This window comes from Urocampus carinirostris, chromosome 18 (genome assembly GCF_059441175.1).
Source record: "Urocampus carinirostris isolate Australia breed hairy pipefish chromosome 18, RoL_Ucar_1.0, whole genome shotgun sequence".
In the NCBI taxonomy this organism is placed as follows: domain Eukaryota; kingdom Metazoa; phylum Chordata; class Actinopteri; order Syngnathiformes; family Syngnathidae; genus Urocampus; species Urocampus carinirostris.
In genome coordinates this window covers 12,359,261-12,385,764 of record NC_142366.1, presented here as the reverse complement: position 1 = coordinate 12,385,764, position 26,504 = coordinate 12,359,261, and the positions used below count along the sequence as shown (strand labels likewise).

Sequence of the window (26,504 nt, the reverse complement as noted above, 5' to 3'; positions counted from 1 at the left end):
GCCGACAACTTTGCCAGCTGCACTTTATAAGCACCATCCTTCTAAATTAATGACATCACTAAAAGGCTCGCTTCAATATAAAGTTTGCTTCTTGTCCAATATCCCTAAGTGCCTGTAGTCTCCACTAACTCCCTCCCACCGCCAGCAGACTCTCCCCAAAAGTCTCATTTATAATATCCTAATATGGATGGAAAATGATCAGGCAGGTCTGGCCTACGTCCAAATGAAGAAATAAAAGCGGACAGCGAGAAAGGGAGTGTCCATCAGCAATATGTTAAAAAAAAAAAATTACACCGCATAGAGCGCCAAATAAGCATTTTTCTATAATGTCGGATACCTACCCAGTTTATTCCTCAAGTGTCTGATGCTGTTCAGTTCCTTGTTGAGCTGGTGGGTGAAGCCTCCTCGGGTGTACATGGAGGATCCTGATTTAATTAAAAAAAAAAAAAAAATGTTTTAGAACACCAAATTTTCCAGGGCCACACCGTCAACCGTTTTCAATTCTGAGTCCGAATGCGCTAACACCCGAGTTGTAAAGTATACCCAGAGATATGGATTTACAACGTATTCACTTTACGATGTTGACTAAGATGTTTTCAGGCCCATATATAAGGCATTTTCCTAGAGCTCAAGGCAAGTTGAATAAATAACTTAATTATTTTTTAATGCCTTTTGAAATCATTTAAGACCAAGTGGACTAAAACCCCATTTAAAAAAGAAAAAATGCCACATAAATTAGAGGCCATCTTAAACAAATATTTGTTTTTATTTTTAAATCACATTTTGGTCCAGTTGAAAAACATAGCACTTTCCAGCGTTTTAGACATGTATATCAATATATAAATAAAATAGACATTTACAGTATATCATGGATCCTTTGTCAAAACTGGCAGAAAACTACTAAGCATTAATAAAAAACATGAAAAATTACTTTTACCAAATGTTTTTAGTTCTAAAAAAAATATAAATCCTAGTAATTTCTCTACAATTTTACGACTTTCAAAAATTGGATTTAAGACATTTTAATGCCAATTAAGGCCTTCTTTTTGGAATAATGAATTCAATGCCTTTTAAGACTGATTTCCCACTAGACAATCTCAACAACTATTTATTTTGTGTTCACAAAAACTGTTTAAGTATGGATCCCAATACTTGCAGTGATGCTGAAGGGAGAAGCAAAACATTATATCCAGCTAAATTAATTTTGAAAATGTGCAGAAGTGTCATCGCAATGTTACCCTTGCTAAGAAATATGGCCATAACCATAACAATTATTAAGATAAAGAAGGTGATTGCAGTAACAAAATCTTCTAATAGCATGACAATACTCACAAGTGGAAGTTTTAAGATTTTAAGATTTAAGACATTTTTGATTAGCCTCTGCCGTCTCTTCTACTCCCTGCATCCACCCTCCAACTCTACTGAACCAGCTCAAGTCACATCACACCATTGGTAAATCAAACTTATACTTTACATATTTATTTATTTGTCATATCATTTAATATTAAATCAATTTTATTTGTCAATTTCTCAAATGTACTTGACATACAAGAAACCTAAATTCAGTTTCCCACACTCCCATGCACAGACAACAACTGACAACATAAAATATACACATAAAATTGACTATTTCTGAACACTGCTACAAAAGTATTAGTTACTATATACTACAGGGTCTCCCAAAACACACTTTGACATTAAATCGCAAATAAATTGTTTTTATATATTTCAGATTTGATTTTGGAGTAAAAACGTCAGGTAACAAAAAATATTTCTAAAAACATTCTTCAAATGTGAAAATAAAGCTGAAGTGCCAACACATCTTTTCCCTTCAGCTTTGTTTTTACATTTCCATAATTTTTTTTCCAGATTTTTTTTTTCACAAGCATTAACATATTATCCTCCAATGGTCAAAAACCAAATCTGATACAGAAAAAAATGTCAATTGAATATTTAAAAGAACAGTGTTTAATATACTGTATGGTGCCTCTTAGTGGTACAAAAAAAAAAGACATTCAGAAAAACTAAAACACAAATTTGAATAGTAGGCAAAAATACATGAACTACTAAAGTTTTTATAAATATTCATATGTTGTCAAATTTGTTTTTTTTTTTTTACATGGCCGAATCCTTACCTAATACTCGTCGGCTTGCTGCCATGTTTGTCTATCCTCTTGCAGCTACGCTGTGCTCATTTGGCACTGGTTGCCATTCGCCTCAGACAAAGTGCCATCTAGTGGTCAAATATTACACAGCGAACCTTTAAAGTCAAAAGAGTTAACATTGTTTTGGGACACTCGGTATTTTGTTATTTTTATGTCTTTATAAGGGGCACTAGGGGTCTACACAATACTCTCAGTTTCTATCCACTGCTATGTCAATTTCACTTTGTGATTCCCACCTCAGAATGGATTGATGTTGTATCCCGGGGTCTAATCCAATTATGATTAAACTAATATTTGCACAGTTGATGCTTGTTATGTTGCATTTTAGACATTAGCGCTATCAAATAATGGTTGAAACTTTTCATATGTTGAAATAGTAATTTTCACAGTCCTTTCAAAGAAAACGTATTTCCTTGGAGGTGAACCAAATAGCCGCAAATCTTCTCATCCTGAAGATAAACAATGCATTATTTGTGTGAATGCCACCCGTGGCAGATAAATGGTTCATCTGATAGATATTATGTCCTTAATAGTGAATAAATCAGGGAAACAAAGGGCGCTATCATCACCGGAGTGAAGTAGTAATGCAGCCTTGGCAGGATCTCAACCGCAGTATCCGAAGTGACGTCATTCCCAACTGAAGTTAAATATATCCTGCCTTCGCCTTCTGCTGGCAGCATCAAGTAGGAGACTGAGTTACAGCACGGCAGAGATGCTGAGCCAGGCTCCTGGCAGCAGAGTAATGCGAAGTACCCTCGCTAACCTTGTGCCACGTTTGAAAGAATGACGTAACCCGGGCGGAGGGGTATGCAAAAGAGTGCGCCGAGACAATCGGAGGCAAGGTCGTCGTGCCGCAGAGCATCTGGACAGAGAGCAGTTGTCTACATGTCACACTTTCTCAAGGACGTTGCTACATTTTCCCATATTTTTCTGAAGCAAACCTGTTGAAAAAATATCCTTTTAGGTTCAATTTGACCATGTGTTATTTTAGTAGTTTAGAAGCATATTGCAATCACCAAGAGACATTTTTTTATTTTTTTATGTATTTATTTATAATTTTTTTTTGCTAACTATTTTAGTGCTTTTGCGTAATACCGTGGTACCTCTACATACGAGTTTATTTCATTTTAAGATTGTGCTCGTAGCTCGAATTGCTTGTGTAACGAGAGAATTTTACCTATATGAAATAATTTAAAATGAATTGGTTCCCCGATGGGATGGAATTCAGCACAGAAAGATACAAAAGTAATGACCAACAATCCCCAAGGTATCACCACAAACAGGCCATTGAGACGCAATGGAACAGAAAACTTCTAGGCATCAGCGACATAACTGATGTGAAAAAACAAACGGTGTGTAAAACCATCCGAGTTCCCATTGTACCCTATGAAGAATTGTGGTCAACTGTGCGCAGACAAAAACTTCAGTGCTATGGTCACTTCACAGGATCATCAGGACTGGCCAAGATCATTCTCAAGGGTACAGTCCAAGAGGGCAAGAGGAGAGGAAGACTGAGAAATAATTGGGTCGACAACATTAAGGGATAAACTGTTGCCAACTTTGCCACAACCCAAAAACAGACCAGGAACCGTCAACAGTGGAGAAAGCTGGCCAGAGTTACGTCCTCATTGGTGCCCGATGACCCAGGCCGTTAAGGGATCTGTGAACCGTGAATTGGTTTCCGACCTCCCAAAAGCATCAAAGTAAAACCTAAATAGCAATAAAACACATTTTCCTGATCACTAAAAATTCATTTAAAGTAGTGCAGTAGCCGACAAATACTACCAACCACTTTTGCAGAGCGAGTATTGTAATAAATGTGTGTTTGAGTGTATTTTAAAGTAGCTATAACAGATAAGCTTCGCTTATCAAAAATCCCTCACACAGTCAGTGCGTATTAATTTTAAAAAAAAATCTGTTCCCTGATATGGCTCAACAGTGCACATCTATCAACACAAACGGCAGGCTTTGGAGTGTGTCACATGAACTTTCCAACCTTCCTAGTGGCAGTGCGAGCAGGTTCACAAAAAGTATAATGACGCGTTTATATCCGACAAAAACATTGACCAGTTTTTTTTTTTTATTGCCCATTGCTGTGACATTGAATAGATCAAACAACTCCCGCGGGTGATAAGCCAGAGATTGCAATTACTTCACTGTTGAGTTCAAAGTGCTGCGACGTGGAATGAGCCGTAAGGAAGCACAACGCTCAGGTGGCGCTCTATGGAGGTGGCCAGCGTAGTGTTTAAAAACAGGCTCTATCGCCAAGGTTGATCTCTCATACCTCCCCGGTGCAGAAAGACTCTCGCATCTGTACACTTGGTTACGCGCCTGACTTAATATTAAAAGTAGCTTTTGGATGGTTGCCAAAACTTCCTGCCTCTTGAGAATTTTCAGTCTTCCGCAAGGAATTCGCAAACACAAGAGGACAAGGAAATGCAGGCGAGGAGGGCGGAACAAAAAAAAAATCTAAACACCTTGCCAAACTTCCTCTGGGCTTTCACTTTGTAACAAAGTCAACAGACGGCAAACGGGAAACTCTGCCTGACGTCCTTTTTATACATTCCGTGAAAAGTTAATCAGTGACACGCATGCAATAACCCCATTGGAAATATTTGATTTCTGGAGCAATCCGAATGCATCGTTTACATGCCTAAAGACCAACTAATGTTGCCTGCGAGTAATCCAATTACAAGGGGGAAGTGTGTGAGACGTCTTTAAGCAAATAGACATTGTTTCTGCATTTATCTATTGCCATAAATTTCACTCATGACACTCACCAAATTCAACAAAGTACAGTGCTTGTTTCCTCTGTGTTTCAAAAGTGAGCTTCATTGATGTGTCCCGTGTGTTAAGAGAGTTGCTCGTACGTGGCTACCCAAAAGCACATCCTTACACTATATATTGATAGATATAACAGAGACTCCACTATATAGATGGATACACATGTGGTATATTTCCCGTGGGGCCAGAAAACAAAATGGAAGTGTCCAGGGAAATCACCCAATACACATGAGGAGTTTTAGCTAGTGAGCCAGAGTTTGCGTGTATCATTTGTCTCTGTACTGCATCTCTTAAAGTGCTTTGTGGCATAAAAATATCCTGGATGAGTAAAACTGGGAGTGCATACGTGCAATTGGATTACTCGAATGCGTAAACATGCATGAGTAATCAGAAACTCAAGAGAAGTAACCAAACCATTGCCATCGGAAAACTCACAGTCAGACTAAGACCTTTATCGATAATGTATACATTACGGATTCCTCAACTGCCAGGGTCGTCAGGTCACCACTTTCTCTGGTGTGTCTTGAGCAAGTCCAGCCTGGCAGCAGCAGGGCCGTTTTTTTGGGTAGGGGTTTGGTCCACCACACAAAACAGATAGTATATGGCAGGGGTCAGGAATCTATTGCTCTTTTCATGATTACATATGGTTGAGAGATAAAATACAATTTGTATATTTACTTGTTTTATTGTTACATTTAGAGCCAATTGTCACACGTGCAAAGCCAAGACAATGCAAGAGGGTTCGGTCCAGTACTTATAGGATACATTTTAACCAAAGTTTACAGTCAGGGTGTCACACTAACAGACCCAGTTAAATAATCCTTTACAAGGAAGCGATAATCAATCTATGTTCATTGACGAGACATGTTATGATGAAAAACCGCAGCATAAACTTTAACCCAAAACAAACTTTTTACCCAAAAGCTTGAACAAAGCACCCAGAGCAGTTTGATTGGGTGAGGGGTACGGATGGGGGGAGCTACAGAATACACAGGACAGGACGTGCGCACTCATTCTCGTCCAGCGTTGTCTGCACCGAAGGTAAATGTGTTGGTATCCTTGTTTGCAGTATTTCGTCCCATTTTGACAAAATAACTCTGCTCTTACCATGTTTTGAAACCATTGTTTGGGACAAAAGTGACAAAATGAGCCTCAACATTTTTTAAGTATATTAACATATTGATATAGGACACAGGTTTGGGCGTTATTTTTCATAGATTTTATCAAACAGCACACAGCAAAATGAGCTGAAGAATTAGCTTTTGTTTTGGGGAGCGGGCTAGGTGGTTTTGTTGAATTTTGTCTTAAAATATATGGTGTAGCTCCCTCTCCCAAAATATATATTTTTTTAAATATTGATGCTTTTATGGTTCTTTGATTCAAAAAGGTTCCTGACCCCTTGTATATGGCCTCAAAGCCCTAATGTGTAATATTTGGTCACTACATGGCACGGTGTTGTGTGGTGCGAGTAAGGGCCATTGATAAGACGGCATAGCGTGGCAGCGGGATGCCGGACAAACATGGCTCTGACTTAAGTGGGGATTTTGCGGTGTAAAAGAAATAAAAATTTCTTGACCTATGTTTTTTTTTTTTACTGGATAAAAGTTTCTGTACCACTAGAAAGCACTAAATATTACACACTCTCACTTAAAATAATTGGAATACTGGCAATATTTCGTTTTCAATCAGATTATTACCTACCTTATTTACAAACAATTTCAAAAGCCCTCAAAAACGAGATTAGTAGGGGGGACGGCACTGCATAAAATGTTTGCCCTTAAAGCGAGAGGGACAGAAGCACGTGGATGTCAAGTGCGTGTCAGCGCGCTTTCCTCGCTAATTGATTCCAGCACCGTTTGCTCCATCACACCCAATAGGGCACTCAGACCCCTTTGCCCTCCTCTATAATACACCGACAGGTCTCGGACGGACATACCGTTTAATCTCCTCTGAAGGGCTTCCTCTTGCAAATGGATGCAGTAAATCTGCTCATCCAGGTCCTCCAGGATCTGAAGAGCGACGGAGAGAAATGAAAATGGGTTATAATTAGGGCCAAAGTGGTACTGGAGGGATGGCAGATGGGAGGACAGGTTGGTGACGTATTTGTAGTCCGTGCCTGGATTTATAAAGAGCGGAAAGACATAGATGATTTCTCACACTCTCTCCGGGTTTTTAAAGTTCTACTTTGGAAAAATAAAACACTAATTTAGTGTCCTACCGTTGGCTTTACAAGTAACTGGCCCATGACTGTGAACATCCGTGACAATCCCACTGGCGTGCACACTACAAGGCGAAAAAACAAAAACACATTCAAATACCTAATTACCAAGGTTTGAAATGTAAAGTAAACATTAATAAAATATACATTGAACAAGCTTACTCAGTAAAAGTAGTCCTCCCATAAGAGATATACAGGAGTAAAGGTAGGGTAGGTAGAATTCCCAAAGATCTAAGGAGGGAAATGCTTAAAATCAATACATGCAAGACAATTAAAATAAACTTAACATGGAAAATATGGTCATGAAATTTAAAATTCAAATATAATTTAAAGAAAAAAGTTACAATTAAAAATAAATAACAGTTTTATTAAAATAAAGAATAAGCAATGTGTAGAAATTGTCACTTTACAGCTGAAATGATGTAAAATATGTCTAGTTAGAAAAATATTACAACTATAAAATGAACAAGTGATTAACCATAACTAAAATGAATGCATACAAATGAAAGGAACAGAACATTTTGAATATAATTTTTGACTAAAAAAAAAAGAGTCAGGCTAGTTAAATCTTTTTGTAGATTACAAAAGCATGTACTTTAAATTAAATGCACAAAATTGCTTAAAATCTAAAATTGTTCTTAGTTAACTACATAAAAAGCTGACATCCAAGGAAAAAGTCAATAAATTTCTTATTTGTAAGGCTTGGATTGAAAAATAAACAATTATTGGATTTTAAAATGATTTTCTTTCATTCATTCATTCCTTACATAATCTGATTTTGATTTATAAAAGAATCAATTCCTTCTTTCAATGCTGTATCTTCTTTCACAAAAAATGTGAGGAAAATTCCATTTCAAAAGTCTACTCTTTGTGCATCTGGTTATTTCCTTTTTTTCTTTAGTCGTCACCTGAATTTTAAATATAGCATTTTAAGACAAAAATATTTACAATAAGAATATTTCCGTTTAGTATTTATTTTAATTTTCGAACTGCAAATAGTAGTCATAGTACAGTTTAACAAAAAATAATATTAAAATCATCTAATTTTGTATTATGTCTTTATGATATCCTTGTTATTCCAGAAGAACTATGCTTCTATAAATATGAATATACAGGGTGTTTTAAAAGAATCAATATCATTTGAGCCCTGCGATTGGCTGGCAACCAGTTCAGGGTGTCCCCTGCCCACTGCCCGATGATTGCTGGGATGGGCTCCAGCACCCCCGCGACCCTACTGAGGATAAGCGGTGTAGCTAATGAGATGAGATGAGAATATTATTTGAGATGAACTTATATGTTCTATATGCGCACCGCCTGAGACAGGATATTTTTTTACATCCGGTCAGTAAGCCAGTTCCTGCCATACATGCTAAAGATATCTAAGGTAGCAGTCCCCAGATTACTATACTACTATTATTTTAAATACAAATTATCTGCTTGTGAGTTAGTAAAGGAAAATACATATATTTATAGGAATAATTATTTTAAAAAATTAAGGATATCAGATTTTTGAAACACCCTGTATATTGAAATATATTTAAGAATATCAAATGGAAAAAATCTGACTGAATTCAACCATTTGAAACAAAATTGCATAGATTTTAGTATCGATAAAAATCCATTGTTAGATGACCTGTGTTGAAATCTAATCTTTTTTCTCGTACCATAGAGTGACTCCATACTGGCCGCATCATTGTCGATTAGCGCCGACGCCACCCACACAATGCCCAGGATCAGCAGTGCCAGCAAGAAGAGCATCACAAACGTCTCCAAAACGCGGGACTTAATACCCTAACATAAACAAATTAACAGATGTTTTTAAAAATGTTACAAAACGCCATAAAACCTCCAAACTTATTACAGTGTAGTGAAAAAGTATTTTCTCCTTCCTGATTTTTGTTTTTTGCATTTTTATTACCCACAGAGATTTCAGATCATCAAACTAATTTTAATAACACACAGAGACAACCCAAGGAAATACAATATACAGTTTTGAAATGTCGATTCCTTTTGATGAAGGCACAATAAATCAAAACCTACCGTAAATTCCGGACTATAAGCCGCTACTTATACAGTGAAGCGGCTAATTTATGAATTTTTTCTAACGGCCACCAGCGGCGCAGGAGTTTAAAAGGTAAGATTTAGACTAATAGTGTGCGCCAAGAAAGACTGCAATCTCGAAGTTTTAGCATACATTTTCTGCAAAGTTGAGGTACATTCCGAATACTGAGGGTGATACTGAGGAAGATGCCCTTAAAGGCAGTACTTATGAGAAGAAATGTTTTATACATTGCGAGCGTGATCCTACTAGCGTGTTGGTACCTTTCAAAGGCACGGTTTGGGATGAAAGTTATATTATTATTATTAAAGCTTTGAAAAATCTCTTAGTGTACCGTCTTTCTTCGTAAATATGTGTAACCATGTATAATATGTATTTGCAACTGTATATTTTTGTAATGTATTTATTTTATAGATTTATTCTGTTATGTGTTCTACAGACGAATCAAAAATAAGAGGCGGAACAAACGCGGGCTTATGGGAAATGTGGTAAAGCTGAGTTACCGGTAGATCTGTCTGTTGTTGCAGCAGAAAATAGTGGATATATATTTTTCCCACTCTTAACTTTGGAAATAGACATTTTGTTTCCTTGAATTACTTTCAACGGGACCCCGACTTTACAAGTCTGCATCATACCCTAATTACGGGTATCATTTACTATACGTGAGGTCAGCTGTGGTTCTGGATTAGAGTACTATCCAGAAGCTACAATTGTGGGACTTACAGCCTGGCATGGGATAAACTTGTGACTCTCGCAATCTTTACTGCGGGTGCCTGCGGGTTGTTCATGGGTGCGAATTGTGCAAGTACAAAAGTGTCAAATCACTCAAAGTGTTGTGAGTGCGGTTTATAATCAGGTGTGCTCTATAGTCCGGAATTTACGGTTATCAGCCCTATGTGAAAAAGAATTTGCCCCCTGAACCTAATAGCAAGTTGGCAGCAGTAACAAAAATCAAACATTTACGATAATTTGTCTTTCACAACACTGTGAAAGAATTTCAGCCCACTCTTTGGAAAATTGTTTCAAATCTGATATTGGAGGGGTTCTAGCATGAGCTGCCCGTTTAAGGTCAGACCACAGCATCTCAATTGGATTTAAATCAGGACTTTGACTTGGCCTTTAAAAAACCTTTATTTGGGGATTTTTTTGAGCTATTCAGAAGTGGACTTGATGGTGTGTTTTGGATCGTTGTCCTGTTGCAAGAGCGCCTGAGTTTGAGGGCACGGATTGATGGCCAAACATTCTCCTTCAGGATCTTCTGGTAAACGCTAGAATTCATTGTTCAGTCAACCACGGAAAGTAGGCCTGGTCCTGAGGCAGCAAATCAGCCCCAGACCATCACACTGCAACCACCATGCTTTCCTGCTGGCATCATGTTGTTGTTTTTTTAAATTCTCCTCCATTTTTACTCATCGGTCCACAGAATGTTTCTCCAAAAGTCTTCAGAATATTTGAGGTGCTTTTTGGCAAATTTGAGATGACTGTGTTAGTCTGTGACAGCAGTGGTTTTTCGCCTGGGAACTCTCCCATGGATGCCATTTTTGGCCAATGTGTTTCTTATAATGGAGTCATGAACACTGACCTTAACTAAAATCAGCTAGCCCTGAAGTTCAATGGATCTTTTTCACTATTCTTTTGTAGCCCCTTGGAGTAATCTTAGTTTATTGACCACTCCTGGGAAGCTTGCCCACTGTTCCCAGTTTACTCCATTTGCGGATATTGGCTGTGAAAGTGGTTCACTAAAGCACTACAACCTTGGAAATGGCTTTGTGACCTTTTACGGACTGATATGTTTCAATCACATTTTTTTCTAATTTCTTGTGGAATTTCTTTGGATTGAGGCGTGCCAATTTTGTTCTTGAAATTTTGTAGCCTACTTCACTTTGTCTAACAAATACAATTTAGGTGAATTATTGATTCAACGCAGGTGGCAGCAATCAAATTTGGGTGTGGCCTGTGGATTTGAACTCAGCTTTCCCAAAATCGTGGTTAGTCATGGTTACCCTGTGATTCAACAAGGGGGGGAAAAATACTTTGTCAGGGTTCCTACAACTTAACGGCAAGTCGACTTCAAGACTTTAAGACTATTTTAATGCCTTTTGAAATCAAATTTATGTCCAAGTCGACAAATATATGAATGTATAAATATATATGTATATGTGTATATATATATATGTATATGTGTATATATATATATATATATATATATATATATATTTCTTGCACACAATACATCGTGCCTCGTACTAATTACCTAGTACAGCTTTAGGCCATAGAAAACGTTCGTCGGACAGCCACTTTTCAATAAATTAACACTTTCCCATGGTCCAAAGTAAATGTCTCTGTTCGAAGTTCTCATGTGTATTGTGGGTAGATCTAAGACATGTGTCTGCTCTGAAAGGCCCGACTGAAACCACATGACAGTTTTGATAGTTCACGCAATGTTGCCACAGAAGTAAAACAGTGAAAAATTGGGAAAAACAATTGATAAATGTTACAAAATCTTTTTAATTCAAACAAAAATAAATCTTGTTAATGTGTTCACATTTTTAAGACTTTTGAAAAATTGGATTTTAGACATTTTAATGCCAATTAAGGCCTTCTTAGAATAATGAATTTAATGACTTTTAAGTCTTTCCAGGGATCCGCGGGAACCCTGTTTTTTTACATATGGCCAGATAGGCTTGGATTTTTTTATGCCTTAATAAATTGAATCAACATTTCAAAACTGCATTTTTTTCATTTCATTGTGTTGTCTCTGTGTGATGTCAAAATATGATTTAATTATCTGAAACCTTATTGTGTGTTAAATATGCAAAAAAACACAGAATTATGAAAGCGGTGAATATTTGTTTACAGTGCTGTAAACAAATATTCTGATCTTTTTCTCTCTTTCCCATTCCCTTCAGTCTGTTAAAAAAATGTGACATAAACCAACATGAGTATAAAACAACTCTTTTATATACATGTATTGCACTCTATAAACGACGAGGCGCTAGCAGAGCTGAAATTAAAAGAGAAAAGGGGGCGAGGGCAGGGTGCCAGGTCAGCTACTGTCTTGCGATCAAGAGCAGGCCTCCCATCTGGGCCCGATTAGGAGTTCCTCTAGCGCCGCTGTATCCTGGGCGGTGCAGACGGACGGCTTTTGGGGTAATTTGGGTTTTCCGGGTCACAAACCGCTAAGTGCTTCATAAGGCCCCTCCACCTCGCCTCCCTACCCGATTCTACCTGCTTGCACAGGCAAGGGATCGAGTCAGTTAGGGGGGCCGGGCGCTCGATAACAAGAAAGGGGTTAGGGGGCTGACTAAATTGGCTGCACATGAGCAATTTGCAACCACCAAAGAGGAAAGGTGACACGGTCGCTGGTCAGCATTGGCCGACAGGTACGCAAAGAGGTCGCCCTTTGAAAGCGGCACCCGCTAATCGGCACCCGCTAATCGGCAGCTAACCTTTTAAGAGCGCAAATGGCCCGAATCGAGAATTTGTTTATGACCTAGACCAAATTGACCTTATGTCACAAACACTGCCTGATACGAATAAGAAATGCATTCAAGAAACATGGAGCAAAACAAAGAAAAGCCTAAATTGGACCAACCTGCCATGATTATTTTTTAAATGGGACATTCTAAAAAGAATGACCCATAAATTTTTCTTATACATTTGTAAAACAATTTTATCTTTGAGTTTGCTTTTAACAAATTGGCACCATTTAGGAGGAGTTATAATCAAAACAAGTGAATCTCTCTTTTGAGGGAGAAATACTAGACCAGATGTCGCATGGAGCATCGTGCCGGCACTTGGACCTGATGTACAACATAATCTAAAACGGGGATGTCAAACTTGGTTTAACTCTAGAGTCTAATCCAGACTTTTTTTCTCTTAGGCAGGCCAGATCAGTAAAAGAATGTTAACTTAAAATGTTTAGCATACCATAGTTTGTCTTTATAATGCTTTATCATTCAGCCTACCCTACATATTATAATCATGGAGGAATGTGTTAACTGGTTTGTTTTAAGTTTTTGAGTTAATGCAGTTTTACACCTGAAGCAACTCACCCCAATATACAAATTCAAGGCACAGCTATGAAAAAAATGGTTGCCTTTATTGTCATACTGGTTTAAAATGAATCAAAAAGAAATACAAAATAAAAGTTTTAGGGGATACATGGGCAATAAGACTAGACTATATCGGGTCCACCAACTAGGCTGGGCCTACAAAAGGTGAAAGTATATCCTTTACTGTCCTCTAGCATCCAAAGGGAGCATTTATTTAAAAATAATAAAAATCACACCTTTTGATTGAAATTACTTAGACACTTAAAAATGTATGGTGGGCCAGATTAATTCATACAACAGGCCGGGGACGGCCTCCGGGCCATATGTTTAACATGGCTGACTTAGAGCCTTCTGCATTGGTCAGGTTTTTGGGGCAGGAAGCCGTAAGCTGCATTTTTGAAAGACAAGAGCGCCAGGGCAACTATACTGTGGCGAATAGTGCCAGATTGTAACACGTCGTCTGTGTTTTGTCTTTTGGTGGTGGCTGCAGTACAGGACCATATTGCATTCTCTTGTTATTGTTCCTTGAGGATTAAAGGTAACTTCAGAGACCTGACTTTAAGGCTGATGATACGGAAAGTGTAGCATTTTTGATAGATAACCTCCCCTGCTGTTCAATTTGGATGTATAAATTGAGGACTTCATTTGTTGGTGAAAAAGTTAAAATATTGTGAGCAAAAAGTAAATATTCAATGAAGTACTTTTGAACCTCCCATTTTGCTCCTGTTATGTCTTATCTGAATAATGTTGCAAAAATTGTGCAAAAACATCGACTAATTTCTCTTCTAAATAGGTGTAATAAATGTTTCCAGTTGTCACTCTGTTTTTCTGTATTCGGAGCGCATGCGATCCTGAAAAGAGCTGCTTTCTTTTTTCCTGATTGTCACCGCGAAAGAAAAAAAAGAATACGCCGCACCGTATTTAAAGCCACAGTGTTCAAAATTTTGCGAAAAGGTAGCGACCTTATCATCCGGAATTTAAGGTAACTACAATTTGAGTTGACAATTTGGGTGAATCACTTTGTGGAATTTGAGGTAGGCTGTCTTAAAAAAGATATTGTTGAAGATACTGCTTCAAAGTGCCATCCTGGGGGAAAAGTTAGAGGAGGTGAGCAAAAAATGCTTTCAGCATTAAACGCTTTAAGAGAGAGCCGGGCGTCCGCTCAGGGCACCGTTCCATCTCAACGGAGCGAAATGCAGGTATATTCCCTTTAGATAGCCTCTCTCAATCATGTATAAATCATTAGTCCTTCAGATCTTTTAGGGCAAAGGCACCGCTTGCCACCTCCATCGCTATCATCTCTGTGCTCGTTTATTCTCGTCGCTGTACTTTGTTCACCCAGGCTTTTATTTGAAACAGAGAATAAAAATAGCGCCAAGATGTCGCCTGTCAAAAGAAAAACTGTCAACGGGCAGAAGGTGTACAGGGAAGAATGGATAAAAAAGACCGACTAAAAGTTTCTATTCTCGACATTCTAATTGTGTAACTTGGGCTAAATATAGCTCTTCTGAAATATTTAGCATCCCACGATCCTCTCCGTGACATCGAGGGAGTGGGCTGGTTAGCTTGTGCACAGACCAGGACAACTTCTAAGAATCCTGCAGCGGGACCAAAGGGCAGTAAGATGTTTCACACTTTGCACCCTCCAGGTCATCTTAAATTGAATCGGATATTTTTGGGTGTGAAACTAAAATTTAAAAAAACACATTCACTGCCAAAGACGACTATAGATGTCCACATTTTTCCATTGAGTTCACCCAGAAAACTGCTTGTGACATGGTAAATTATCCATCAATCCATTCATTATCTGCACCGCTTATCCTCAGTAGGGTCGCTTGAGTGCTGGAGCCCATCCCAGCTACTTTCGGGCAGGGGACACCCTGAACTGGTGGCCAGCCAGGCGCAGGGCACATGAAGACAGACAACTCATTCGCTCATTCACACCTAGAGACAATTTGGACCGGCCAATTAACCTGACATGCATGTTTTTAGAATGTGGGAGGAAACCGAAGTGCCAGGAGGAAATCCACGCAAGCATGGGGAGAACATGCAAACTCCACACAGTAAGGTTTGATCTCATGACCTCAGAACTGTGCCGCGCACACGCTAACCACTGCACCACCGTGCTGCCCATGGTAAATTATAGTATGTGGAAATGCAAGTGAAGCATAAAATGTACAGAAAATGTTTATTTTTTTAAAACTGATTTTTCAGTCGGTTTTCTGTAATTGTCTGCTTACATGTGTGTTTTAATTCATTTGTATTTAATCATTTATTTAGGGGCATTTTATAATCATTTGTAGGTTTATTTGTTTGAATATATTTTTATACCTATTTGCACTTATGTATTTATTTTCTGGGGAATTCATTCATATTTACTTATTTATAACTGTATTTCTAGTGTATTTTTTATATTTATATATGTATGTTTTTTAAAAAAAGGGGGGTATTCGGATTTATTAATTTATATTTTATTTATTGTATTTATTTTTATAATCATTTATTTGTTTATCTATTTGTTTAAAATAAATCATAAGCATATCAAAAGGTGCACAAATTCAATTTTAAGGTTAAACAAAAGAGCCAATTTCCGGGTCACAATAAAAGTGATTTCAACATTTTCTCCCCAACAATCGATTTAATTTTCTGATACCTCTAAGGACATCAGTAACCAAATTATAAAGAATTTAATTTTCACATTTTTACTGGTTTTATAATACAGGGATTTTATCTGATTAATCAACAGCAGAATAATCAACAATGAAAATAATAATTTGTTGGAGCCCTAAACATTATGTAGGTATATAATTTTAAAGCAGGGGTTTTAAACTTGCAGCCTATGAGATGATTGTTTGTCCTGCCTTGGAATAACATTTTTGAATGCAGTCCATTTTCACTGATTGATTTATTCTCGTAATAATCCATATTTTGTGTGTATGAAATGTATTTATTTACTTAACTGCTGAATTATTATTCTATTTATTTATTACTACATACATGTCAAGATATATGTTTCCCCGTATGTTATACGTTTCTCAGTATGTTATTCGTTATTTTGATATTTTCAAATTGTGTACGCCATACAACAGTTTTTGGACATGGATTTTTTTTTTCAATACATTATAAAAACGTGTTGTTGTTGTTTTTTTGTCAGACCGATCTCATCTTGCCCGGTACAGCTTTAATGCGGCTCGTATTAGTCACTGGTTGCAGAGGACAACGTCAACGTAGATTGCTAAATTGTTGCGGTACAATAGCAAATGTTATATCAACAACAATTATATTTAATTTTGTTGACAAACTTTGTCTTGTGGTGAGTCAATAGGGGCTGTGTTGTGTTTTGTAAGGCGTATTATCGCTTAACACGAGGAACTAAAATCATTAATAAGGGGTGCAATAATAGGTTGAGGTCGACAGGTATTTGATGGACTTTGTTATTTTCTTACTAATTTCAAAAAGGTTAACGTTATTTTTGTAACTTTATTTTGTGTAAGGGGGAAAAGATATTTAAAAACAATGGAAAGTTTTGAATCAGATTTCCTTTTGGGCCCCACCTCACCCAGACCCTAGCTCCGGCGGCCCCCAAGAACGTTGAGTTACAAACCCATGTTTTAAAGGTGAAATACAATAAATGAATACATCAGATTTTATTTGTAACGCTATTAGGGCCTAAGCTTGTCACAACTTCCCAGGATCATCCCAAAGCTACCCAAGCCTGCAGAACAAGAGCCAAAGAGTACAAGTGAGGGAGCAGGGGGGGAAAGGCCCCTGCCAGATGCCCAAGGACCTTATTAGCGCATCGTTGAAGGACCTCAAGTCCCACTGCAATGGGCGTGTGAGGAGACGCAAAGCAGAGAGGACAGAAAGAGGGGACATGCCGGCCTGTAGAGCAAAGAAACGGACTTCTAAGGCCTCTTTGTAAAAACTCCTCGAAAATGACGAGAGGCGCATGGAAAATGATCAGCATCACGTCGTATTGTTCAAACACGAGCGATTGGTTGCACAAAAACAACTTGTTTATGGTCCACCAGAAATGGCCACTGCTTGTGTGTGCTATTTTATTTTGTTGTATTTTTTAGCTTTGTATTTTTTAGAACAGTAGCAGTTCCTTCCAGCCACATTAACCTGAGAGAAGTAAATTTGAGGCCCAAAAAGGTACAGATCGATTCATTTTCGATTTACAAAAATTCTGTCAAAACCTAGCCGCTTTTGAAGATTCCAGAAAAGCTGCAAGCAAAGTGAACCAAAAGTTCAACTTAATGAAAGTTCATTCCAATGACAACTAACCGTGCAACAATTCATGGATTCATCTAAAGATCATATGTTTTCAAAGCAGAAAGCTTTTTTTTGTTTCTGATTAGTGCAAAAGGCTACCAATGTGATTGATATGCATTTCTAAAATAGCAAATAATCATGGTATTACTATTATGCAACTGTTTAACTATTGAATTAATACCAGGTTGTAATATTTATCGATAGTAAGGTCAAAATAGGTTAGAAATGTCCTAATAAATCACAATTAGTTTACAATGAGCTCACTTGTGAGGTATTCATATATTGAGCTAACTGGTCTGCGGGCTACTCAGGTGTTCTCGATGGTCTACCGGATAAATCAATAATCAAATTAATCAACAACTATTCTTTCTAACCTTTTAAATTTTTTTTAGATATATTTTTTAGTAGAAAATCTAAAAATCACCAGAATCTTTGTGTCTCAAAATGTTCCACTTTTGTTGATTGTCTGACATGGCACAGTAACTAAATTAATATTTATACATTTATATACAATGAATAGTTTTGAATAATGGACATAATTAAATGTGTTTCTAATATTAAAACGATTGTTTGTTGCAGCCCTGAGTTTGTCTTTCCTTGCCATCATGCAGGTTTCAGATGAAGGGATGTTAAACTCGTGGCTAGTGCAGAAATGTTTGGTTCATCTGTACAGAGAAACATAATTACAGACAATATCTTTACCTACACTTAAAAAAACTATGATTTTATAATATTATTGTAACCACGAATTATCAAGGTGATAAACTGGTTGCCATGTGTATATTGCTGTCCCTCATTTAACATCTCCATTGAAAAAAAAACTACTAGACTGTTTGGAAAAGTGAATCAATTGAGGAGGAGGTCATGAGGGAAAGAACCTGAACGACTTGCCTTTTTTCCCCCTTTTTAAAATTCCAGGCTGAAGCTAATATGTTCCCATGGCAACCCACATTGTAACGGGCAAGCTTTAGGGAGACATTGTGACCTTAAAGGAAGGTATGTAAACACCACTTTATATTCCCGGCCGGCCCGGGCCCAAAAGAAGGCCTGGGAAAAATGTCTGCATGCGCAGGAGATTTGAAATAAATATCCCGGCTCCCATTGTGGAGGAGCAACAAAGACGAGTATCTTAGTAACACCACGCCGGCTTCGCTGGGTAAGACGTTCTCCTGCCCTCGGCTGCCCCTCCCGCCACAATAAACACGCTCCTCATCATCGGCTTAGGATGAGATTGATGAGGAGTTTCTTTAACGGCCAGATGAAACCTGTTGGCCCTCTGCTGGGTCAGTCAAAGGGTCAGACTGCTCGCAACTCCTTACAGGATCAAACGCATTTCCACACCGAGGGGAAGACGCGGGCCACTTTTCACTGCGAGGCCTGATTTGTAACACCGCACTTTCGCACTCGCCCAGGAAGACGACAGAAAGACTACGAACGAGCCGCTGAGGATTTTCAATGGCGTCACATTACTTGTAACAGTTGTACTACTGCTTGCTTGTGGTAGTTATTTACAGAGGTGCCTAGAATCTATTGAGGTACCGTAATGTATTTTCCAGGCTATAGCGCACACTTAAAAACCCCAAATTGGCCAGAAATTTTCAAGTGTGCCTTATAACCTGGTGAGCTTTATGTATCTCAGAAGACAGTGGATATGATTGGAAATGCATATAGTAATTATATGAGTACGCTACAACACTTACGTTTTTCAGTATCCTACTGTATTTGGGCAATGATTGATTTAATCGATTACTGACCAAAATCGCAATTAATTGTATGCAATTGGATTCAAACCCAAGTCGTGCCCATGAGGGCACCAACAATTTATTTATCATTTTGAAATCCAGTATTTTTTCATTAATGTATCCTATATATTCACCAGATGTTGGTAAGCCCATTATTGCATGAAAAGTCTGTAAACAGTAATGCCACTATCGCACAGGAATATGTTTTAAATATTCGCTAATTAGCGATTGTTTCGACAAACTCAGTATGTGGTGTCTATGGACTAATTAAGTGCAACTATTTTTTCCCAGATGTGACAGTTCAATTATAATTACCGTCAGTGATGCCAGTTTTACATGAAGTAAACGATATTATGTAAATTACATATTATTATTATATTTAAAGACACTGATTATGTCAATGATAATGACAGCAAGAAATCTAGTTTCCTAAAAAATCACAACAATCCTTTACTGATGAGTTTGTTTCAGAACCAGCCCGTGGGCTACTCAGATGTTCTTACGAGATACCTTGTGCCAGCTGGCCCCCGCTCTATTCGCTTGAATGGGGTTCATTTAATGTATTGAGGGAATTGTTTAACCATGGTAACACAAATATAAAATGAAAAGCAAAGTAATCTTAGTCAAGACATGTCTTTTGATACCGTGATTATTTGCATATGTTAAAAAGCTGTAAGCAGGTGTTATTAAGGAAGAAAAAAATATCACGGCTCAAGAATCCCTTGAACACCACGGTCATAGAGGCACCACTTCCTGTGGTGTCTCCTGCACTTTATTTAGGGTGATTTATTTTAAATACATTGATAATATCCAATATTCTAAGATGCGACAAAATAAAACAAATAAATATTGACCACAAGTAAAATATAAACTGATACACTCAAGATGTAACCCTTAATTAAAGCATTAGTGCTTGCTTGTAACATACTTTAAAAATCCTATAGTTAGAATGTTTCTCATTGGATAAACATTAAGGCGTGGATGTAGTACTGTGGTAATGAAAACTGCTTGCCTTTTGCTAAAATAAAAATAAATAGCATAGTAATCTCACCAAGACACCATATAAAATAAAAGTAAAAATTCCATTATTTAATACTGCTTAATTAACTTCAGTTCAGATCATAAAAGTAAAGACACCAAAATTAGCATTGAACTTATTAAATGAGCATGCGTGCGGGGGCAGGCGAGCAGCTTGTTTTCAGTAAACATAGCTGCGAGATATACCTCTCATCACGTAGGGAAATTAAACCTGCATTAATTTTGTGATATAAATACACTTAGTCAGAACACGCATGAAGAACCCGCAACTGGTGGTCACTAAGTGACTAGAACACTGCAAAACATTGCACAGCAGGCACCAAATATACATTTACTTCTTTTTGCTCAATGACATTGCTGAATTCCACCCAGAAAACAAAGTAAGCCTGGATTAAAGCAAAATCAAGGTGGTCCGCCAGTCTAATAAAGCCCTGGAGGAATCCTTATCGTGTATTTATGTGTTTGCTTTGGGTTTGTAACATTATACTTAGTTTCTCTGTTTCAAATATGAACATGTCCAATTAACATAACTTGAGAGCCCTGCAAGACCTGTATGACTTCATTTTATGGTGTTAAGTACTTGTGGAGACTAGCAATACCAGCAACTGATACTTCATACAAAAAAAATGTATGTTATTGCATTTAAATTGATTGCTTTTAAATATAACATTAGAAAAAGTTAAAGGGACGGTGTGTATTATTTAGCAGCTCCTACTGGTAAAAAATACTTCACTGAAAAAAAAATTATAAATATATCAACTTAAATAATAAGCAAAAAAAACATGAACTACAATGTACACATACTTTTTTAAAATACTCATAGGCTCAGAAATTAGCATTAATTTACGAACTGTATCATAGTCAAGTCCTGTTTAGTTGTATTGTCCTTTATCACAAGGAGTCTCAAAGGGCTGCACAGACCACAGATTATTGCAAACAAAAAACTACTACTACAAACATAAGCCTCATGAAAAAAGAGAAATGACATAACTGTCCACCATCTAGCTGCTACGGTACCCAAAAACCTAAAAAAAAGCTGGGGAAAAAAAGAAGTAAAATGGTCCATTTAGGTCAATTTCTGTCTTCATAATTAAAGTTGTACATTTCCTTGAGCTTTTTAGCACTCGTTCTTGGTTGTACCGACTAAACATGACTTGACTTGATAACATAAAGCGACACCTAGTGATCAAATCATTCACGCAGTCTCTTTAAGATTGAGAAATATAAAAAAATATAACCAAAAACTGTCGTCGGAAGCAAAGCTAGCTGTTCCAAAATCACGTCAGCTCTTCTTGCACTTGTATTGGTGCCAGGCCATTTAAATAAGTGATTGTTATTTATCACCTTTTATGAAATATTGACAGATCTGGTTAGGCTTGAGAAAAACAAATTCCGTAAAAAGAGAGACCGAGAATAAATATAATTGCTATATAAATCACCAATAAAGTCACCATCCAAATTTTATAGCAACAATAAAATTTGATATCGCTTTCCAGCCAGATGACAAACATGGAGTTAGTCCACTTAGTTTTTATCAGTGTGTTATTTTAACAAATGTGTTTAAAAGTAAAAAAAAATAATAATAATAACCTGAACCCCGGATTGACCTCCTGAGGCCTGAACGATGCAACAGCTCCTGGGCGAGGATTTGAGCACCCACCCCGTAAAAGGGGGAGACATTTTACAGCAGCAAATAAAGCTCGGATCATAACATGAGAAGTCGGGACCCTTAAGTCGCTCTGATTCATCCACAATTTGGACAATTTGCTACACTATTAATCATCTGGCTGACACTGCCACCCGACAACGAGCTGAACAGTTAAAAGAAAAAATAAACTTCCGTGTTTCCATCTTTTTTGTCGCGCCGGTGTCTTTTTAGTGCCTCGTCAAATATAAACCCGGCCACATGAAAAGGCTGCCTTGCACAATGAGCCGCTAAAGTAATCATTCGCTTAATTTCTGCACTCAAAAGTAGCAGCCGGCGAGCAAGCTTGAAATGCCGCATTAACAAAAGGACGTGCATATTCATGGTTGCAATGCTCATCATATTAATTTTGGGTCACAGGGTTCTTTTTTACCATGCTTTTATGGCACAATATATAGTGCTTTATTATAATTTGCAGATAGCATTATTCCCAACATTTTTTGATAATCATTTTCATATTCGATTAACTGTCAATTATTAGGTTGATGAATCAGACAAATAAGTGCTCCCCCCATTTTAATCGCTGTAAACTAAAAAAAAGCCACATCAAGCAACTACAAATTACCAAATTACCATAAAATAAAACGTTATTAAAATTAGGTTCCTGGGTTTTGCCTCCAAAATAATCACTTAATCATAAAACACCAGTAGCTATATAAAGACATAAATGTTGAATTTTTCCCCTTTAGATTATATAGATATATTTGCATATATTTACAAGACCAATCTTACCAATTTCTTATAAAATGACGTTGACCAAACTGTGATTTCTGAAAGTTACAAATTTATATGACATAATGATATAATGTTATCTTATGTAATATTATTTAAAAAATATGATAATACATTTCAATATAAGTCAGTGAATATGTACTGCCACAAGGCTGAAATTAAAAGAATTTATTTTCCAAAAACTGATTTAAATATCTCATCTCATCTCTCATCTCATTAGCTGCACCGCTTATCCTCAGTAGGGTCGCGGGGGTGCTGGAGCCCATCCCAGCAATCATCGGGCAGTGGGCAGGGGACACCCCGAACTGGTTGCCAGCCAATTGCAGGGCACACAGGGACAGACAACTCGCTCGCTCATTCATTCACACCTAGGGACAATTTTGACCGGCCAATCCACCTGAAATGCATGTCTTTGGAATGTGGGAGGAAACCGGAGTGCCCGGAGGAAACCCACGCAAGCACGGGGAGAACATACAAACTCCGCGCAGGAAGTCTGGTAGCTGGATTTGAACCCACAAAGGAGGTTCCCAAGACCTTAGAACAGCGCCGCACACGCGCTAACCACTGCGCCGCCGTGCTGCCTGATTTAAATATAATTAATATAAATAAAATTGAACACAGTGGTTAGTACGTGTGCGGCACAGTTCTGAGGTCATGAGATCGAACCTCCTGTGTGGAGTTTGCATGTTCTCCCCGTGCTTGCGTGGGTTTCCTCCGGGCACTCCGGTTTCCTCCCACATTCCAAAAACATGCATGTTCGGTTAATTGATCGGTCCAAATTGTCTCTAGGAGTGAATGAACGAGCGAATTTTCTGTCCCTGTGTGCCCTGGGGCTGGCAACCAGATTAGGGTGTCCCCTGCCCACTGCCCGAAGATAGCTGGGACGGGCTCCAGCACCCCGCGACCCTACTGAGGATAAGCGGTGCAGATAATGGATGGATCTTCTTTATTATTTATTTCCATTGATTAAAAACTTAGTGAAGCATTGTATGTAACGAGATTAGACATGGAATTCTAAGGTTAAAGTATAATAAAAGCTTCAAAGAGAAAAATGAGATAAATGACTGTCAGGATAAAACGGCAGAATATTGAGAATATTGAGCTTAGAGACTAGCCTAAGTTATAATATTAGTGCAATGAAAAGCAGTGCAATAAAATTAAGCAGCAGTCTAAAAAAAATCTTTAAAAGTTCTTTGGCTTTTCTTTTAGATGAGTGAAAGTAGCTATTTGTAACTTTTATCATTGAGTAATTCAATTACTCTTTAAGCATGAATAATGAATTGGGATAAACCTAGATATCCATGCATTAAAAAATGAATGCTTGTGTATGATTTAGAGGCACGTATTTGCATAAATGACAAAGATTTTTCCCCTTCAAGTTTTAGTAAGCATGCAAGGGATTTATAAATGGATGTGCAACCCAACACTAAACAGACCCAACACACAACCGGCCTTTTGAATCAGCGGTAGAAAAAAGCAGATTTTTTTAAAGAAAAAAAAAGAAGCAAATTGGGACCTTCTTTCTGGCTAAAGTCGGCCTGAACAAATTAGAAACGAAAAAACGTGGACCTTGCTCCTACAGTACAGAGCAATTTTTATGTCCTATTTGCCAGGATGACATAAACCAGGGGCGTTTCAAACTGTGACACAGGATAGAGGTGTATTAAAAGGAAATCTTTCCCCCTCCGTTTTTGCAAGCTGGTATTGTGCTGTCACGTCGCAGCCGCTTTATGGACGCTTGGAACACGAGCCCCCAGCCGCTCACCCTCTCTTTTTTTTTTCCCTCTCCGAGGGTGGGGTGTAATCAATTAAACGAGGAAGTTCGTTGGGCCTTACAACTCGATTATTAGCCTGCCCTTTTGAAGTTTTATTTTAGGGGGTTGGCAGGGAGGCTTTCCCCCCACAAGGAATCAGGTTTTAAATCAGCGGGGCCGACTCTGCCGCGACCGAGCGTTTGCAGCCGCCGCGGCCTTATTGCGAGGCCTTGTCAGGATGTGGCGCGGGGCGAAGACCAGATTCCTCACTTTCATGCCTAATGAGCTTTCGGTCGGTGCCGCAAGTCAGCGAGAGGGCACGCAACCAGGCACCTGCTGCTGCTGCCCCGCCGCCACATAATCACCGACAGTAAAAAGTGTATTTCTACCTTTTTAGATCCGGCAAAACCCTCCGACTCCAGGAAGAAATAGGCAAAAGGCATCAGGACAAAGAGGCAAAGGTTGGAAAAGAGGGAGACCAGATTCCACAGACCTGAAAAGTGTATGATACAGACAAGGAAGATTATTACTTTTTCTATATTTCAACTTCTACCTTTATATCAGCTCCAAAATCGCAAACCTGTTGCATATGAGGGATTGGAAATTGCCCAATTTCCCTTAAATTAGCGATGTCAAACTCAGTTTGGCCATGAGCTTTATTCAGATCAAGACTTTCTGTTCTCAGACGGGACGGATCAGTAAAAGAATGTCAACTCTAAATGTTTAGCTTTGTTTTTCAGTATTATGCTTATCATGCAGCCTACATTTAGTAACCTACCCTACTTATTATACCAGCTCAGTAGCCTAGATGGTAAGGCGCCCGCTTTGAGACTGGGAGGTCGGTGGTTCGCGCCCCGGCCGAGTCATTCCTAAGACTTAAAAAGTGGTCGGCGGCGCCCTCTGTTGGCTGCGGCTGCATCGGCTCGCTACAACGGGTCAGGTGTAATCGACATTTCGTTCTGTGTACATTCTTACACAGAATGACAATACAAGGAAATTATTTATTTATTTATTTATTTATTATAATTACGGATGACAGGGTTTTTTTTCTAAACATACCACATTTATATACCTATTAACATTACCGCTTTTTGGCCCTTAAAAATGCCTAGCGATTTTTTATAAAACCCAATTTTTCGATTTTAAACAGCAAAAAACAATCCTGACTCAAGATTAGTAATTTAAGCTACTGCAGCTTTATTTTGAAGTGAGACTGTCTTTGTGAGTGAATAAACCGCTTCAACGATCACATTATTTTTCCCAAATGGTAAAGGTTTGCCACATAATGTTTTAAACAAGCCCATATTGTTGTTGTTTTTTTTTTTCCAATATTCTGGAGACTAATTGTGTTTGGCGCATCTAGAACGAGTACACTTTTTAATGTCAAAAGGTTGGCATGTAAGCATTTCTTCACAAACAATGGGTAAATAAAGATTGTCCTGATCAGCATTGTCATCAACGGGTTTATTTTTACAGTTGAGTGAAAGCAGTTTTAAGCCTTGACCAACTCACCATGCAATACAAACAACATTGCCCTCTAGCGGCCGGAGAGGGCGTTTGGTTTGCATTTATTTTAAAAATAAATCATGCCTTTAGATAGAATTTCTTTACATACTCAAACTGATGCCGGGCCTGATTACATCATCCAACAGGCCGGGTCCAGCCCACGGTCTGTATGTTTTGACATGCCTGACTTAAATATTTTTCCTCTGACGGCCACGTACAGAAAGAATTGTTACAAGGGCCACATAGATTTTTTTTTTTTACTTTATTATACCAAGCACACAAAACCTTATATTGCAAAGCATGATTTCATTTTATGTTGAAACAGAAACCCGAATTGCTTACCATTAGGTTCGTTTAGAATTTCTCCCCCAAAAATATCAATCTAAAATAAGAAACTGATTTGTTACTTTAAATATGTATAAAGTTAAATAGTGAAATTAGGTAAATAACTCATTTGCTGACTTTTACGGA

The 26,504-nt window shown here is 37.9% G+C and overlaps 1 protein-coding gene across 1 annotated transcript in view; it reads right to left on the bottom strand.

The window, feature by feature from the left end:
• The window catches only part of lmbr1 (limb development membrane protein 1), a 57,767-nt gene that overhangs the window by 24,268 nt on the left and 6,995 nt on the right, over positions 1-26,504 (bottom strand). Inside the window, exons 5-10 of the mRNA XM_088321913.1 lie at positions 24,917-25,020; positions 8,832-8,958; positions 7,330-7,398; positions 7,168-7,232; positions 6,886-6,958; positions 342-425 (exon numbers count right to left, since the gene is read on the bottom strand). Of these exons, the coding sequence (XP_088178039.1) occupies positions 342-425; positions 6,886-6,958; positions 7,168-7,232; positions 7,330-7,398; positions 8,832-8,958; positions 24,917-25,020 (522 nt within the window). The remainder of the gene's footprint in view (positions 1-341; positions 426-6,885; positions 6,959-7,167; positions 7,233-7,329; positions 7,399-8,831; positions 8,959-24,916; positions 25,021-26,504) is intronic.